This window comes from Aythya fuligula, chromosome 2 (assembly GCF_009819795.1).
Source record: "Aythya fuligula isolate bAytFul2 chromosome 2, bAytFul2.pri, whole genome shotgun sequence".
Lineage (NCBI taxonomy): Eukaryota > Metazoa > Chordata > Aves > Anseriformes > Anatidae > Aythya > Aythya fuligula.
The window spans coordinates 47,637,306-47,655,652 of NC_045560.1; the positions used below are offsets into that span (position 1 = coordinate 47,637,306).

The window sequence follows — 18,347 nt, forward strand, 5'->3', positions numbered from 1 at the left end:
GAAGGCTCGAGGCGAGGCAGTAGGCAGCAGGGATGAAGCAAGAAAAGTGAAACAACAGTATTTGTTCTAAACATGCTGTATTTCTGAGATTTAAGCATAGTGTAAGTCACTCAGTTGCAAAATCAGTGATATTTTATGTGTAAATCAACTGAAAAATATCTTGGAAACTTTTTTTTGCAAACTGCTGACAAATTCCTTCTTTCTTGGCTGTTTCTGTGGTTTAAACAGCTTTTTGTGCTACAGAGGCTTTCCTCTTCCATCCCCATTTGGTCAGCTGCCATTTGTCTAGGAGTACCTCTTCCAGATTGCTCAATGCTGAGGATTTTACTTGTGCCCCTCTAGTATTTTACAAAAATTCTAATAATTCAACTGAACCTTCAGAATAGAGATTATAACAAAATGTCGTATTTTGTAGGGCACAGTTACTTCTATGCTTTCCTGAAGAGCTATGTGTTTGCTAGTAGTCTTTAATAAGTGACCTCGTTATGGATAAACTGGCAGTCATTAATATGAGTGATTTTGTATAAGACATACAAGGCAGTGAAGGGCAGTCATACGAACAGTTCACAAAACCAAACTGGAATTTCTAAATTCAAGAAAAAATCCCTAAGTTTAGTGTTTGTTTCTTAGATTAAGGTGTTAGAAAGTTAGTGATTTAAAAGCTGCAGAAATCAGGCAGAGTGCTCTATCCTTAAAAAGCAGCTCTGGTGGTGTTAGTAGTTGCATTGTTAAAGGCTCCTTTCTGAAAGCCAGTGGGTCAGCACACACCGCTGTATTTGTGTATTCCTGTACTTAATGCTTCTACTGGGTTTCTGTTTGGCTTTGCTAGAACCTTTTTTGTTCCCTGCTTTGGACAAAGCTTAAACTTTAACTGTTTGCTGAGTCTGAAATTAAGGCTGTAATGGATTTTTGCAAAACAACAAAGACATAATGAATGACAAAAACAATGAAGCATTAGCACTTTCAACTTCTTGACAGAAAGTACACACCAAGGATAGAGGTATACACAAAAGATAGAAGTTGCAGTTGTAAAAGAAACTGAATAAGGGAAATTAAGGGAAAAATAATGAAAATAGTAGTATTTGTATAATACATCTGAGTATGTATTATGCAGAAGACCGCATAGTCTTCTGATATATTTGTATTAATTGTACACATTTACTTATTTATTTTAAGGTCATGGAACATCCTTTAATATAGATTGTAATGTCTGTTCATGTTTTGCTGGAAACTTGATATGTTCTACTCGTCAGTGCCTAACTGAACATAGTTCAGAAGACGAACGTAGGAAGTTTACAGGTAACTTTCCAAACTACAGAAACTGTAAGGTTATTATTCTTAGAATGAAGTTTAGCTTCTAAATTCTTTCTACAGTATTCATGGAGATAATTTGTTATGAATATGTTCTTTTCTAATGTTCATCCTGCACTTAAGAAAAAATGCATGCCTTTGAAAAAAAAAATCAGTACTGGAAAATTAAACCTCAGGTAGTCTGTGGAAATAAGTAGAGACAAGGTAATGCCACTGGGAATGAGAGACAAGGAGTTTGGGGGGAAGGGGAGGAAACACAGAAAACTGAGTAGAATCAGCAAGGAGGCAGGGCACAGACTTCCCTTCCTACTACCTATAAATGTGTATGTGCTACAGTATCTACAGTATTGCTTATTTACAGGAGGGAGGTACCAGTTTCAAGATCTGGTATATCTTCACATTTGCTGCGTGACTAAGATGGCTTAGTGACCTCTTGTTTATCTTGTCAGAGAAAATAAGTGTGCACCAAACTCCTCTTTTATGTGTTACTTTTTCAGGTTTACCATGTAACTGTGTAGATCAGTTCGTACCGGTATGCGGTCAAAATGGGCGCACCTATCCAAGTGCATGTATAGCTCGATGCGTTGGTCTCCAAGACAATCAATTTGAATTTGGATCATGTATTTCCAAGGATCCTTGTAACCCTAATCCTTGTAATAAAAATCAAAGGTAAAAGCAGAATGTTTTTAAGCTTTTCTTTGACATCTACTCATAAAGCAAATATACTTTTTTCCTTGGTGAATGAATTGTATAGTTCATTGTACTTTAGAATACTCCAATAAGAAGAACTATTTGAAGTAGCTACTTTTTATTTATCATAGTAATGGACTGTAATAACTGCCAATTTTGGGTTCTGTTTAGTTAGCACTGTATCATTAAAGTTCATTATGCAGATCTCAGTTCTAGCAAGAAAACAGAACTGATGTATAGTTTCAAAAATGGGAGAATCAAATTTTGTTGAAAAAGCAATAAATAATTGGACATTTTACTAATTTGTTTCATGCTTTTCTTCCAGAATTTACCAAAAAACAAAATCACTTGAATTGAATATTTGGATTCAGGCTTACTTATTCCATCAGTAATCTGTGCTTTTTATTTCTGAAATGGGAAAATATTTAGCACTCTGGAAGACTTAAGTTACTCTTACGTAATCATATTGGTATCTTGTTAAAGCCATGTCTGTGCAGTGAAACATTAAAACAAAACTTTGGTCTATACTACTAACACAAGAAAGTCAGACCTTTCTTACGGAAATCAATGTCTGCGGCTTTTAATGTTGGTCTCTGTTTTCAGTTTTCTTAGTGTTGTGTAATACTTCAGTCTCTTTGAATTTGTACATGTTCTGTTTGGAAAGAAAGCCACCATAAGAAGTTGTGTAATACTGTGCTTTCATGAAAACTAATTACAGGTTTTTTTTTCCTGCCCATTTAAATGCCTTGATGCAGAAAACTTCAGAGAAAACAAAATAGTTTTGCAGCTGTAATTGTAGCTGAAGCATTGAAAACTATCAATCTTTAAGCTGCATTGTTGGTATATATTCTTTGACTTCTATATTTTTAATTTTGCAGGTATTGAAAGACTTTCCAGATTTACAGAATAATCGTTATGCTTAGAACCTCAACTTGTTGTTTCATTAAAGACTGTACATGATAGATTATTCTGGGTCAGTTTGACATTGTAGCATAAACTAAATGTGTAAAAGCTCATTTTAAAACTGAAGTGCTTAGAATATGTTTAAAATCTTACATTCCACTTCTATTTTTAAAGCATTTAAATCTCAGAATTTGAGTCTTTCCTCATATACATGTAAAATGAAAATGTGTAATGCATAATACAGCAACACTCAGATTAAGGACATATTTTACGTGATTATTGTAATTTGTAGGAAAAAGGAGATAGTCAGAAAGTCATTTGACCTTTCATCAGTCTATTCTTCAAATTCTGTTGGCTGTCATCTCTTTAGTAGAGGGATGTCTTGCAGGACGTACGGCAAATGCTTTGGAGATAAGACCGTGGGAGGTACACGTTTAATATAAAAAGAAAAGTACTTCTGATGGTTTTTGATCTTCAGTTCTATGAATGCTTGAGAAGGGTGACAGGCCAAAAAGGAAACTATGTTAGTACTGGATTTTTCTGTTTCTTTTAAGTCATTCCCAAGATCAGATGTGATATAATGCACTGAACCTACAAAGCTAAAATACAATTAGATATTTGTAATTGAATCCTAATAATCTTTTAAGTCGTGTTTTCATTACTCTCTCAAGAGAGGGTTGGGCTCTACCTCTATAATGTAATCATTTTCATTTGCAATTCATTGCAAGTTTTGGTGTTTTACCTAGTTTTCCTTAAATACATGTTTTAAAAGTGAAGCTTGAGAGTAGGTAAGAAGTTTATTCAAGACTTTTTCAGAAATCCATACTCAGTATGGATTTAACTGCATGAAGTTCAACAAGGCCAAGTGCCAGGTCCTGCACCTGGGGCGCAATAACCCCAAGCAGAGCTACAGGCTGGAAGATGAGTGGTTGGAGAGCTGCCAGGCAGAGAAGGACCTGGGAGTGATGGTGGATAGTCAGCTGAATATGAGCCAGCAGTGTGCTCAGGTGGCCAAGAAGGCCAACGGCATCCTGGCTTGTATCAGGAACAGTGTGACCAGCAGGGCTAGGGAGGTGATTGTCCCCCTGTACTCAGCTCTGGTGAGGCCGCACCTCGAGTACTGTGTTCAGTTTTGGGCCCCTCGCTACAAGAAGGACATGGAGGTGCTTGAGCGGGTACAGAGAAGGGCGACGAAGCTGGTGAGGGGCCTGGAGAACAAGTCCTACGAGGAGCGGCTGAGGGAGCTGGGCTTGTTCAGCCTGGAGAAGAGGAGGCTCAGGGGTGACCTTATCGCTCTTTTTAGGTACCTCAAGGGAGGCTGTAGCGAGGTGGGGGTTGGCCTGTTCTCCCACCTGCCTGGTGACAGCACGAGGGGGAATGGGCTTAAGTTGAGCCAGGGGAGTTTTAGGTTAGATGTTAGGAAGAACTTCTTCACTGAAAGGGTTGTGAGGCACTGGAACAGGCTGCCCAGGGAAGTGGTGGAGTCACCATCCCTGGAAGTCTTCAAAAGACGTTTAGATGTAGAGCTTAGGGATATGGTTTAGTGGGGACTGTTAGCGTTAGGTCAGAGGTTGGACTCGATGATCTTGAGGTCTCTTCCAACCTAGAAATTCTGTGATTCTGTAAAATACTTGGTAAAAGATTAATTTTTATGGAACCTAAAGCTGTGTGCACATACATTGACTAAATGTGGTGTGAACAAGTTCCAGGTTTGTAATGAACTTGTAGTTGTCTAAATTGTCTAATCAGAATGTTTTGTCACATGCATTTCCTTCAGTTCTGCTGAACCAGTGCTCTATAAAGCACTGGAAAAGATTTCACTGTTGTTTTTTTCTGACTATTTTGAGAGGTTTTTTTGGTTGGTTGGTTGTTTTTTTTTTTTACAATGACATGAAATTATTATGACTTTATGCAGGTGCATACCAAAGAAACAAGTTTGCTTGACAAGTTTTGGAAAGTTCAAATGTAGCCAGCATGAATGTGTGCCAAGGCAATTAAATTGTGACCAGACACGGGATCCTGTTTGCGACACAGACAATGTGGAATACAGTAACTTGTGTACTTTGTACCAAAAAGGAAAAACTTTAGCATATCGAGGACCGTGCCAGGTAGGAAGTGGTTCTAGCAATATTAAATCTTCTTTGTTTTTTAATGTTCCACTTTGCAATATTCTGTTTTTGTAGTTTACCAAACATATTCGTAGACTGTAGTCCTTTAGAACTGTAATTTCAACTAGAATAAAAAATACTCTGCACAAAATGGTATTCAGGATTTTGTCAACTGTTTCTTTGCTTTAGTTAACAAATGTCTCAAAACCAAACAAAACCTTTGCTTCTGCTTTCCTGGGGGAAATACTCTGATATTTGTATTAAGTCTTCCTATATTTTTCACTACTACTGCAAGCATACCTCAATGCAAGCTTTAATTAAAGCAGTTCCTTGGCTAGTAACACCAATTTTCACCAATTTGAACTTTCTGTAAATGAAAATTAATGCTTGTTTATTTCTCCATTACAGTAAATTGAATTTCTTCAGAAAATGTCAGGACAATTTGACTTGCATGTTAAATTCCCCTTTTATCTGCTTAAATAGTGGAGTTAGAGGCTCGGAGTTGCTGCTATCTTGTCAGCAGTAGGCTTTCTCTAGCAAGTCTTTAGCATTTTGTTTGATTGCATTCTTCCTTTAGCAATTTCATTGTTCACAACACTCTTAAAATTTTTTGAGACTAAGCAGACTATAGTATTTTCTTTAGATAGTCTGGATTGTATTGGCCTTCATATTAATCCCTCAGAAGGACTAGGATTAGGTTAGTTCTTCCATCCCACCATTCCCTACAGCATTGGTAGACAGGCTGTTTCTATCACTCTACAGACAAGCTAGGAGCTACTGTTTTCAAAGTCACTGGCTTTACCATTGATGGGCTGGTCATTTCCGGATTTTTCTCAAATAATGAGGACGAATTTGAGACATTCTCTTGGTCTCAACTGATGAATGTTCGTAGAAGTACAGAACCCTTGTTCGGGGTTTTTCTGGGTAATAAATACACTTTTTGTCCACTTCAAGTTTCTGCCTTTGTCTTTCTGTCATCTTTTTTTTTCCCTTTTTCAGCAGCCTCACTAAGTACAGATAATTGTTCTCATAGCATATCAGATACCTCATGAGATACTGCTCTTGAACAGTAAGAATTGAAGGATATCACACAGCTGTTTTTTCCTACAGCACTTCTAGCTGCATCCATGTTCAGGAAGTCTTTAACAGTGGTAGCTTTAAGTTTTTGCTTTTACAATTTTTCTTTTATGGGGAAGAAGACTGCAAGACATGAAACTGCTTGTGGTGCTCACATTTACTTGTCTTCTATTATTCCTGTTATTAAATTCAGTATGTAAAAGAAACTAATTGTCTTGCTACTTGAGAGGATGCACAGTGATGATAGAGGTATGGTGACTTGCTTGAAATATTAGTTTAATAAAATATTTAGAGATTAGCAAATTATGGAATGAACTGTGTAATTTCACAAGAATTGAACAAAAATATATTCATACCTTGTCTGTGAAGAATCATCAATTCCATTTGCTTCTTATGTTCAGAAGCGTAAGTTTGTTGGCATTTGACTTCTTGAATGTGTTGGACAAATATATCTGCATAGGCAAGATAGGAAGAAAATTACATTTTTCTATGATTTTTATGTGTATTTGAATCAAATGACACATTAGATATGGTTTTGGGAAAGAAAGTGGATACAATAAATAAATGTATTTTTTATAGTTAGAAAGGTGTCAACAATAAATACTTTTGCCAGAGGTATCTGGTAATAGATCCTGTTTTTCTGAAATAAATGTAGACATGTAGCTTCTCAAATAATGTGTAAGAAATGCACACGCACACAGTAAATTCCAAAAACACATTGAGATGAATAAATAATTTAATAAGTTAAATGAAATTAGTTGTATTATTTAAGCATTAGAACAGACCCTACAATTTATCTTCCCCAAAACATGTCTTACTATACATTTCTCAGATACAGCTTAGATTATTCTTTAAGTATTTATTCTCTACATTTAATACCTGTACATAAACTGGCAGTTAATTTACTCTAGATTTACTAACAGTATTATCAGCAAGTGAACTTTGCCATGAACGTTGTTCTTCCTGGTGTTATAAAATGCTCTTTATTTTTGTTTGTAGCACAAACAAACTAATCTTTAAAACATTTCTATGTATTTCAGCCATTTTGCAAATCAGTAGAACCTGTATGTGGACATAATGGGGAAACCTACAGCAGTGTCTGCGCTGCCTATTCTGACCGTGTGGCTGTTGACTACCATGGACATTGTCAGGCTGTAGGTGTGCTCTCAGACTATAGCTTTCATACGGAGTGTGCCTTTGTTAAGTGTCCCCAGCTTTCCGCTACTGCCTGCAAACCAGTCATTGCACCAGGTATGTTGATTCATTGTTGAAGTTTACTGCAGATAGGAGAGAGTCTCCAGGCTACATGTATTAATACGTGTATATTTGGAGCTAAACTTATGCTGTAAAGTACTGTATTCCATGCTGACTCTGAGACCTCTAAGAGAAAGGATGAAGTGGAGGTCTTTAGTTAAGGCTAGAACAAGACAGTGTCAGGACTCAGCAGAGTAATTCCAAAGTGGAAAGGCTTTTGGTTTTATGAATCACTCTCCTTCAGTCCTTAGAAACGTGTGCAGCTTTCCTCATAGGACCTGTTTTGGAGAAATGAATGAGGTCTGTGGTGTCTAGGGTAGAGTGTCAGTGGGAATTGGATGAGTAATTTTTCGGAATTGGCAGTGCAAATACCACATTGGAATGCCAAATTGTCTTCAAAGTCAAGTTCCCAGAATAACAAAACTTTTATTTAATTAGAAGACAGAGTAAGATATATTTACAGTAATGTGAAAAAGGAAGACAGTGGGAATAGTTTTTGCAGTTCTGCTATTTTGAAATGTTTTTTCATTGTCTTTATGAATACTTCTCAACAAAATGGTCAGTAACTAATCACACAGCAAGGAAAGGTCAGTTTTCAAAAAGTTTCATGTGTTTTTTTCTCAATCACTTGTTTGAAAAAGGGCCCATGTGCTTTTAGTATTATGTCTAATATTGTGAAAGTCATTCTAGGAATGTGAATTATGTAGCCGAGGGTATGAATTAAACATAAAACTATGGGTAGGCAGAAAGCTGAAGTATTAGCCCTTTTGTTTCCAAGATTGTGAGGGAAGGTAGTAAGGGAAATATGACATGCTTGCATGTTAAACACAGATCTGATAGAAAAGCTGGGTTTTCTTCCCCCCTTCTTATATAAAGATTCCAAGTTCTAATATAGTACAGCCACATAAATTGATGTTTGCAATGTGCAGTTTTGCTTCTGTTATATCCTAGCTATTTCCGCTTTTGAAATTCATCACTACTATGGTCGCATATGCATGCATGTATCCATACAGAACCTTGGCTTGCAATATTTAATGTACCAGTGTTTTTAGCTTACAATAACATATCATATTTAAACAAATAAAAGTTAATCGTGCTGCTTCACTTTAGTAGTAGTAAGTGTCTGTGTTGAAAAGTGGCTGGTTTTGCATTGCAAATGTTTTCAACATTAAAAAAAAAAAAAAGTGTGCAATTTTGCTATCAAGCTGAAAGACTTGCTTTGCTTTGGTAGTTTTGATATTTTTGTCAGTATTCAATTTTTGAGCTCTACCCACTGTAAAGTGAAAAGACAGTTTGCTTTTATTTCTGGAATTTTATGGTGTGGGGGGTTTGTTTTGTTTTGTGGTTTATTTGTTTTTTTATCACACAGGAGCCTGCTGTCCACTGTGTGCTGGAATGCTGAGGATATTATATGACAAAGACAAGCTGGACAATTTTGCAAGGGTAAAGTTCAATCATTCCTTACATTAAATGGTACATGGAAAAGTAAAGTTACTTTATACTTTTCTGTATAATGCATTATACAAGCAATTACCTTTCAGTAGATAGTATATGATTTGTTGTTTCCTTTACACTGTTTATACTTCCTTTTATTTCTTAACATTCAGATATAGAAATTGAATGACAATGCAAAGCAAAATAAAATCGGTGTAGACACAAACAAGCCTTTTAACCTTGCAGTATAAGTGACTTGTTACAGTAAAGACATGCTAAGGGAGCTGCATTTATTTCATGGTAGCAATACAGTGTATATTTGTTATTTATGGCCTTTTCGTTAAGATTATTCTGCTGGCTCACTATTTACTAATATTAGTAAATATTAGTAAATATTTAGTTCTGACATTGTCTGATGTTTATATTGGATTGTTTTTACACTTTTCAGGATCATCTGGATAGTTATCACTGATTTTGCTGTTCTTCAGCTACAGTGTTGGTTTTTAATTTAACATTTCTGCAAGTTAGATACTCACATTCTTCATTGTTGCTATTTGAAAACCTCCAGTTTAGTCTGAATCTTATGATGTTGATTGTCCATCACTAAACAAAACATTCTAGGACCAACGCCACTGTTGGGTGTATAAAAGCATTACACTTCTCTGTTGGTCCTTGCTTTCATGCTTCAGTAAATGGAACAGAGCACAACACTTGATTCTCAGCACTACATTGCAACAAAATAGAGTTTGTGACAACTGTGCATCTTGAAGGTATATATTAGTTGCTTTTTTCTTTTTTAGGAGTTTCCTAAAGCACCTCGATGATAAGTTCGTGGTGGAGGTGCTAAGGGAGCCAACAAGGAAAGATGCCCTCCTAGATCTGTTGCTAGAGAAAAGAGAGGGTCTTGTGGGCGACGTGGCAATTGTGGTCATAGTGACCATGAAGCGGTTGAGTATAAAATTTTTGGTGAGAGGAGGAAAACTGCCACCAAAACTTCAGCCCTGGATATGGGGACAGCAGACTTCAGGCTGCTCAGGGAAGTAGTTAGCAAGGTCCCCTGGGAAGCTGCTTTTGAAGGAATTTGTATCCATCAGTGCTGGTCAGTCTTTAAGCACTGCCTCTTAAAAGCACAGGCAATTCCAAAATACCGGAAGTCAGGCAGACGGAGCAGGGCTGACCAGGGGTCTTCTTGTGGAGCTTAGGCATAAAAACGAAGTGTATGGCTGCTGGAAGCAGAGTCAGGCAATATGGAAGGACTACAGGTATGCCGTTCACTTTTTGTAGGGTGAAAATTTGTGCGGCCAAAGCCCAATTAGAAGGGTTGTGGTAAATGGAGTTACATCAGGCTGATGGTCAATCACCAGTGGGGTCCCCCAAGGTTCCATTTTAGGGCCAGTTCTCTTCAATGTTTTAATAAATGATGTGGATGTAGGACTGGAAGGTGTTTTGAGCAAATTTGCTGATGACACCAAACTGGGAGGAGTTGTTGACTCTGTTGAGGGTGGAAAGGCCTTGTAGAGAGATCTGGACAGACTGGAGAGCTGGGTGATAACCAACTGCGTGAAGTTTAACAAAGGCAAGTGCCAGGTCCTGCACCTGGGATGGGGCAACCCTGTCTTTACGTACAGACTGGGCAATAAGATGCTGGAGAGCAGCCCTGCAAAGAGGGATCTGGGGGTTGTGGTTGACAGCAAGCTGAATGTGAGCCAGCAATGTGCCCTGGCAGCCAGGAGGGCCAACTGTACCCTGGGGTGCATCAAGCACAGCATCGCTAGTCGGTCGAGGGAAGGGATTGTCGTGCTCTGCTCTGTCTGCGCTGGTGCGGCCTCACCTCAAGTACTGTGTGCAGTTCTGGGCATCACAGTACAAGGACATGAAACTGTTGAAGAGTGTCCAGAGGAGGGCGACAAAGATGGTGAAGGGCCTAGAGGGGAAGACGTATGAGGAGTGGCTGAGGGCACTGGGCCTGTTCAGCCTGGAGAAGAGGAGGCTGAGGGGAGACCTCATCATGGCCTACAGCTTCCTCACCAGGGGGCAGGCGCCGATCTGTTCTCTTTAGTGACCAGAGATAGGAGCCACAGGAATGGAGTCAAGCTGCGACAGGAGAGGTTCAGGCTGGATATCAAGAAGAGGTTCTTCACCGAGAGGGTGGTCACACACTGGAACAGGCTCCCCAGGATGTAGTCACTGCACCAAGCCTGTCAGACTTTAAGAAGCAATTGGACTGTGCACTTATTCACATGGTCTAAACTTTTGGGTATACCTATGTAGTGCCAGGAGTTGGACTCGATGATCCTTATGGGTCCCTTCCAACTCGGGATATTCTGATTCTATTCATCCTTGCCAGTCCCACTCAACCTTTCTGAAGCAAAGTCAGTTTTTATTTCCAGATGATTGCAAATACAGCTTGGACAAACAGATCACATCCCTCTTGCGACACCTTGGTATTGGTCTGTTTAGATCTCCCAAAGCAATCTATTCCATCTTGCAGAAAAATTCCCATCATCATTCTCCTCATTCCTGGTGGCTCTTGGAACACCTAGATTCTGTGATGGGTAAAGGAGTGCCAGTTGGTAGGTCTTCTCTGCCTGTTGTTTTGAGTACAAGCAACTGTGACAGATGACTGTTTATGTTATTTCGAGGGATGTGATACACAGACATACCAGCTATGAAGGTAGAGGACAACATATATCAAAAACATGGTTAATTTAAGAAGTCATTTATTCCTAACCCCCTATCTTACCCGTTTCTTTTTGTTATAGATTAGTTGAGCAGTTTAATGGCTAAAAGATTTTCTAGCATGATACTATGTTTTTTTAAACTGGAGTAGAAATGTAATTTTGCATAATATCACGTAATCCAGAAAGTTCTTTATTTTCTTCCAGGTAACAAATAAAAAGCCTATAACTGTACTTGACATACTTGAAAAAATCCGCCTGCATGTCTCTGTGCCACAGTGTGATGTGTTTGGATACTTAAGCATAGAATCTGAAATTGTGATTCTCATCATTCCTGTGGATCAGAACCCCAAACCATTGCAGGTAGGCTATATTCTTTTGTTTACCCAGTATGGATTTTCTTTTTTTTTTTTTTTTTTTTTTTAATGTATACACTTTATTACTTTCAATATAGCAGTTTTAAAGTTGTTCATTTTCTTGTGTGCTGAATGCATGGGGATTTTTCTAATTACTTGAATCCGAATAGTATTATTAATGGTAAAATGTGTCTTGAGAATCCTGCTGTCTTGGTAAGAGGTTTTTGAGTATGGGTAGTCAAAGGGGCAAGGTGAATGATGGAGTTACATATTTTTTTTGTTTTAAAATGAATATGTGCAGAACCTCCAATATTTTATGGCTAAAATAACGGAAAATATAAACTGATGAAAATATATTTATTACTGAATACCTTAAATTATATTAATTGTAAAATAAATGGATACTTGTGTATGAAATGGTGCTCTTCTGTCTCTAGTATTAGGCTTAAAAGTAGGTTGAAGTACATGGGATATTAGACTGAAGCACATACATATTGCTGCATTGTGCTTGTCTTGATGTTAAGCAGCAGTTCATGCCAAAGGGAATCTGCTGATACTATATTCTAAGACAAACCTGGTTTTGATGATCCTTTCCAACTCAAGGTAAAAAGCGTAGGGAGATCCCAAAATCCTGTTATGATCTTAAAAGGGAAATGCAAGTCCAGTAAGTTCTCCCGCATGCCATGTCATAGCTAATTCCTGCTAGCAAATAAGCACCAAAAGCTCACAGTACTAAACTATAAATGTAAACCAACAAATGCAGGCCAATGTTCTTACGGTATTTTCTTAGGAACGCTTTAGAACAGTAGAAGTAGGACTTTGGCTGTGTATTGCATTTGTATTATCTTGGAGCTCTCACTTCATTTTTACTTTCTGATCATTAAACTGTGCAAGACCAGCGAGGATATCTTCTTCCTATTAAAAACAACATTTTAATGCCAATTTTAATGCCTTGCCATTTTACAGTTGTTTCCCATAGTCTTGCTTGGCCCTGTTGACAGCACGTTATAATGAAGTCCTTTTGGGGTGCTCTGACTGGTTCATTCATCTTACATATTGATGTGCACTACTTTAAAATGGAAGATTTAGTTTTGAGAACAAAAAAAAGAGGAGAAAACAATCTTATCTTTTACAGTTTAGGCAGGTTCACTTCTTTGCTGTTTGTTTTATATCAATGACTGCTTCCATTTCCTTTTTATTTCTACAGTCTAATTTTGTATTTTCAGTATTGCTTCTGGCATGGGCTAAAGTTCAGGTATAGTGTGAGTGGGCAGATTTGCTGCCAAAAATTCTGCAAGCTGCAGTATCAAATAGGGCAGTTTTGACTTTGCTACTGGAGAAAACCTGTTATGTCCAAGTCTGCTCAACTTTTAACAGAAATATTATTCCTTGAACAGGAATAGCTCAGAATTTTACCAGAACTTAGGAAACAAGGTCTTGAGCCTTAACCAATCTGATTAGCTTTCACCCAGTCTGCAGCAGATGCTGTCAGACCCTGGGGGAGAGGAGGATGGTCTGAAAACAGGGAATAGCTGCTCAGCTCACTGCTGACACCTGTTACTGAGCTAGGAGATCCTCAACTTTCAAAGCTTTGGAACCTCAGATGTTTAGTTTGTCAAGTTAAAACTTTATCAGCAACAGCTTCCGAAGCTGCTAAAGAAGCTTAATACTAAATTTATTCCTGGGATATATTAGAAGCAAAGGTGGAAAAAATTGATTTTATAAATAAATTTATGTTTATCATTATGTCAGTGGGAGAATGAAAAGTGAACAATGTTATCTTGATTTTCTCAGGTTTTTCTATTATTTCCATTCTTCTATTCCTTTCCCATGAAAGTAATCAGATTTCCCTGATTGGGAAGAAAAAGCCCTGTAACTAGAAAATCCCAGTTTTCCACTGTTGCAGACTTCAAGGCACTGTATCTTGGTCAATCAGAAAGGAACTCCTCAATTTAGAGGTATTAACTAATAATTTATGGTGAGCTTTTTGGAGTCCACATTCAGAAACATCATCCATTCTATCAAGCTTCCTTTATTTCTCTGTTGCTGCTACTCAGGGCTTCTGCAGAAGTTTTCCTAGTGCCAAAGTCTATGAGCTCCAATATGTTGTTTAATGACTACTCCAAATCATCTATGTAAATTTTACATGTCGATTGGAATAATTCAGATTTTCCTTTCTAAATTTTGCAATCTAGAAATAGTTTTGCATTGGCATTTTACATGACAAGAAGAGAAATAATAATATTTTTCTTCCTAGATTGAAGCCTGCAATAAAGAAGCAGAAAAGATAGAGTCACTGATAAATTCAGACAGTCCAACATTAGCATCACATGTGCCACTGTCAGCTCTAATTGCATCCCAAGTACAAGTTTCGTTTAGCATTTCTTCTACTTCTGTTAAAGTGTTGTCTGTTCTGCACTCCCTGTTCGTAAGCCTTTTATTTACTTTGTTAACATTAATGTGTTATATATAGCTGCTTAGAAAATATGCATGAGTATTGAGGGTGTTTTGTATTGTGAAGGACATTGAGAATTGTTGATCACTGAACCAGAAAACAAAAATTCCAGAACACTTGGTGTACTAATATTTTTCACTGAAGAATGAAGAATATTTGGAATAATGTGAAACGTGATTCTTTTATTCATTACTAGTCAGATGTTTTTTTCAGCACAATTAGATCATTTTCCACTGATCTTGCAATCATAAAAGTGCTCTGGAAGGTTCTGACATTATAGATTTATGATTTTTGAAAGAAGGGATCTTACAGTTGTGTTTTTTTTCAGAAATGAACAAATAGTGTTTTGAGTTTATTGAAAAATTTTAATTTTATATTATTGAGATGAATATCAGTGACAACAAAAAGTATGCACCTATTCTAAACATCATTTTTGGAAGAAAAAAAATGCTGCTACTTAATTACCTTACCAAAAATATGAGAGTTTATTCTCATGTAAATACACTTTCATATTTTATTATGAAGAAAACTAGCCCTGGGCCTATTTCAGCAGACATCTTTACTTGGACTAGTGAAGATTTGCAGGACATTGGGCTCAATGCTTGTGAAATGACAATCAAGCTCTATACTAGTACCTGACTTCAATGAAGAAATATGTTCTTTTTATAATTTTGTACATTTCAGAATCTCATATTGGATGCAAAATTATAAAGAATCTCAGTATCTATATTTAAGTGCCATTTAAAATATTGCAGTATTTGCATGTTATCTAATGAAATTTATACTTTAAATATGTTTAAATGATTATACAAACAGTATGTTTTATTACTTATTTTATTTTATGCACATGACCTTAGTCTACATGAAGTATTTTATATCAGTATTATGATAACCAACTTTTGAAGTATATACAGAAAAACTTATTTTTGCCAAAATGCTGAACGTTGAAAGAAAGCACTGAAAACTTTTCAAACATGTATGTTACTGTAGCATGTCTGTAGCAATTATTTTCTGCTAAATCTTTTAAACACAAAAGTATTAAAGCTTTTTTATTTTAATAAAACTGTTGTGTGTCCTTATATATGAACATATGTAATTTTATAGAAGTCTGCATTACAGTGCTTTTCTTCTTTCTCAAATCAACGCTTAGAACTGCAATTGCATACCTATATAGTCTGTAGTTATGTACATACTTTTATAATATTATGTAGTCTTATATAGCTTAATCTTTCCAAAGAAAGTAAATTTCAAGTCTTCATTTCTTACCAAATTTCTTTGTAATGTCACACACATGCAAATCAATGCAATGAGTGTCAGACTTGTTTGACAGATGTATCAATATGTTTATGAGATCTTCTTTGTACAGTTATTGTCATCCACAGTTTTGATTTGGAAGACACTTTCCTCACCCTGTGCAGCTGGAAATCTGCACAAATGTTAAGGACATAACTAATACCTTATTTGTACCTAAACTTTAAGGCTCAACCTCCTCCAAAGCAAACTAGTCTGGTGACTAGATGAAAATTCTTGCAAGTCCACAGAGAGAATTTATTTGAAACCTCCACCAGCTACTTTTCTGTGTATTATCTGTTGTTGTGGTGGTCTATGAGTAAGTGGAGAGTAGTTTTATATTTGTTGTGCTCTCTATATGGTTCCTGAATTCTTACAGTAGGTTAGTACAAATGCAGCTATTCTTGAGAACTGTTCTCACAAAGTATCTCCAGGAAGACCAATGCACATAATCACCAGTCTTGACAGAAAGAACTTGCTGAGTATCTTCACCTGCTTCTAAGATTCTTTTGTGTATAAAAAAATTGGACACAAGTGTAATGAACGCATTTGAACAGATTTATTTTTTTGCTAACTGGAGTGACTGAGATGATCTCACCAGAAACTGCAAGTATTTCAGATTTATTGAATTCCTTTTTTTTTTCCAAATCATGAGTCAGTACCTCTTTAACATCTATCTTACAGCCTTGCTCAGTGCTTAGCTGAAGCAATCTGATGTCTACTGAAATTAAATATATGCCACACTGGAAGAAAGAAAGATCTTAAAAGCCTATCTTCAGTAGAACTGCGTAAGCATATATTGTGACTTTTTTTTGTACATCTGTAAAGATTTTAGTTGATGAAAGATAATATAAAAATAGTTGTCTCAATTTGTACAATGAATTAAGAATCTGGAAAAAGAGGAATTTAAATCCAGGGATTTTTGCAGTCACATGTGAATGTCTAGTACTTTGTGGAAAACAGCGAAGCTCTTGAATGGTTATGTTAAATACAGGCAGAACTAATGAAATTTAGTGTAATCCTGAATACAAATCCAGCATCCAAGCCCTACAAGGCTTAGGTTCTTTTTGCTGAATTAACAAAATTAGTTGAATATTTTCTAGGTATTCTCAGGATTTCTGGCTCCCTCAAAGGAATGAAGAAACTGATTTACTTACGGGTTTTGAATTCAAAAGAAGCAGAAGAGACAGAGTAAAAAAGTAAAAGTTATGAAAGTTGTGAAATTTGAGCTTACTGGGGAGACATTTGATAGAGGTGTCAGGTGATTTTTCATTTAACTTTAATGAAGTTCTGTCAATCTCTGAATGGAAATCTGGGTTTTCTTAAGAAGGGATGGAGAGAAATTCAAAGCACCGTAAGACTGGTTGTTGTTTTTCTACAGGGTATGGCTGTAACATATACAAAACATTTTCTCATCTACTGAAAACCGGAGTTAACATCAATAACTGGTTCTAGAGAGATGCTTCATCCCTGTTTCTGTTTGTTTAGTTTGACTCTTTTCAACAGAGTGGTAGTACAGCTGATATGCCAGCAGTGCACGTTCATACACCAGGAACAGTTCATACACCATACACCTGGTCCCCAGGAGTGGACCAGCCAAGGGAACAAGTATCAGAGTAAGGGATTTCTGGGTTACAGTTTCTATTGAGTTTTGAGCCCAGCAGGAGCCAGGATCTCTGAATTTTCAGCAAGGTAATAGTTCAGTTCCATGAGAAGCAGTTATCTGGGGAGCTGGAGATCATGAAATTTGCACTTAGAGCCACAATGTTATTTCATAGCCCTGCTCTTCATTTGTGCTCTAGCACCAAAAAAAAATACTAGGAAAGGAGGAAACAAAGATATAGCTGGAGCTGCCAGTGGAGAAGACAAGAAAGAACAAGAGAAGTTGAACCTTCTACAATGTATTTGGCAACACCTCAAGTTGCTGGACCATTTATCTATCATTCAAAAAGGATATCATGTCTTACTTTAAAATCTGAACCTCTAATTTTAAAATCTGAATAATAGACTCTCAGCACCAGCACCATTTTCTTCTTTGATGTTAGTACTGGGAAGACTGGTGTAGGGTCAAGAATGCAATTTGGTGCATGCAATCCAGTTCCAATTCACAAAGCGAACATCCCATCCTTGCTGATGGTCATCAGGGCAGACTGCCTGTTGCCTAAATAATTCAAAATTATCTTTTTCACTTCCAAATGGGTTGTAAGCTAGAATAACACAGACTCTGATAATGCAATTAATCAGATCTTTCTCCAAAAACGTCCATGCCCGATGGCTTTCAGTCATTCACTTGTACTGTCAGTTGTTCAACATTCTGCTTTCCTGGTGAAGATCAATGCATAGAATACCTACCTGTATCATAGTCTTTAAGACTTTATACTATTGATGGCAAGAACCGCTATTTCTTGACAAACAGACAAAACAAAGTAAGAACAGTACTTTCAAAGACACCCAAAGCCTGAATTGATTTCATTATGAAGTGCATTTTAACGTACCACTAACAAGTAACACCTTATGCAGAGTGAGAAGACAGGCATCCAGTCCATAGTAATGTTTCAGGTATCTGCAGAACCACGTTCTTCTCAAATGCACAGGGCAGTACTGTAAGCACACGCTGCATATGCCCTGTATAACTCAGAATGTTAAACTAAAATTCAAAAGAAAACAGATAGACTATGCCATTAATGTCTGGGGATGCTGTTCGTAAGTAAAAAAATAAATACGTATGGTCACAGTTGCAACTTGCCCCTCGTCAGAGCAGCAGAAACAGTGATGGCACTAAAGTATGCTG

The 18,347-nt window shown here is 37.0% G+C and overlaps 1 protein-coding gene across 2 annotated transcripts in view; it reads left to right on the forward strand.

Annotated features, from left to right (window-relative positions):
• The window catches only part of RECK (reversion inducing cysteine rich protein with kazal motifs), a 56,071-nt gene extending 40,778 nt beyond the window's left edge, over positions 1–15,293 (forward strand). For both annotated transcript variants that reach the window (XM_032181595.1, XM_032181594.1), the window contains 7 exons: positions 1,177–1,299; positions 1,809–1,980; positions 4,820–5,012; positions 7,130–7,340; positions 8,713–8,786; positions 11,663–11,818; positions 14,069–15,293. In XM_032181595.1, the coding sequence (XP_032037486.1) occupies positions 1,177–1,299; positions 1,809–1,980; positions 4,820–5,012; positions 7,130–7,340; positions 8,713–8,786; positions 11,663–11,818; positions 14,069–14,284 (1,145 nt within the window). In that variant the 3' untranslated portion in view covers positions 14,285–15,293. The remainder of the gene's footprint in view (positions 1–1,176; positions 1,300–1,808; positions 1,981–4,819; positions 5,013–7,129; positions 7,341–8,712; positions 8,787–11,662; positions 11,819–14,068) is intronic.
• The last annotated feature ends 3,054 nt before the right edge of the window (positions 15,294–18,347 follow it).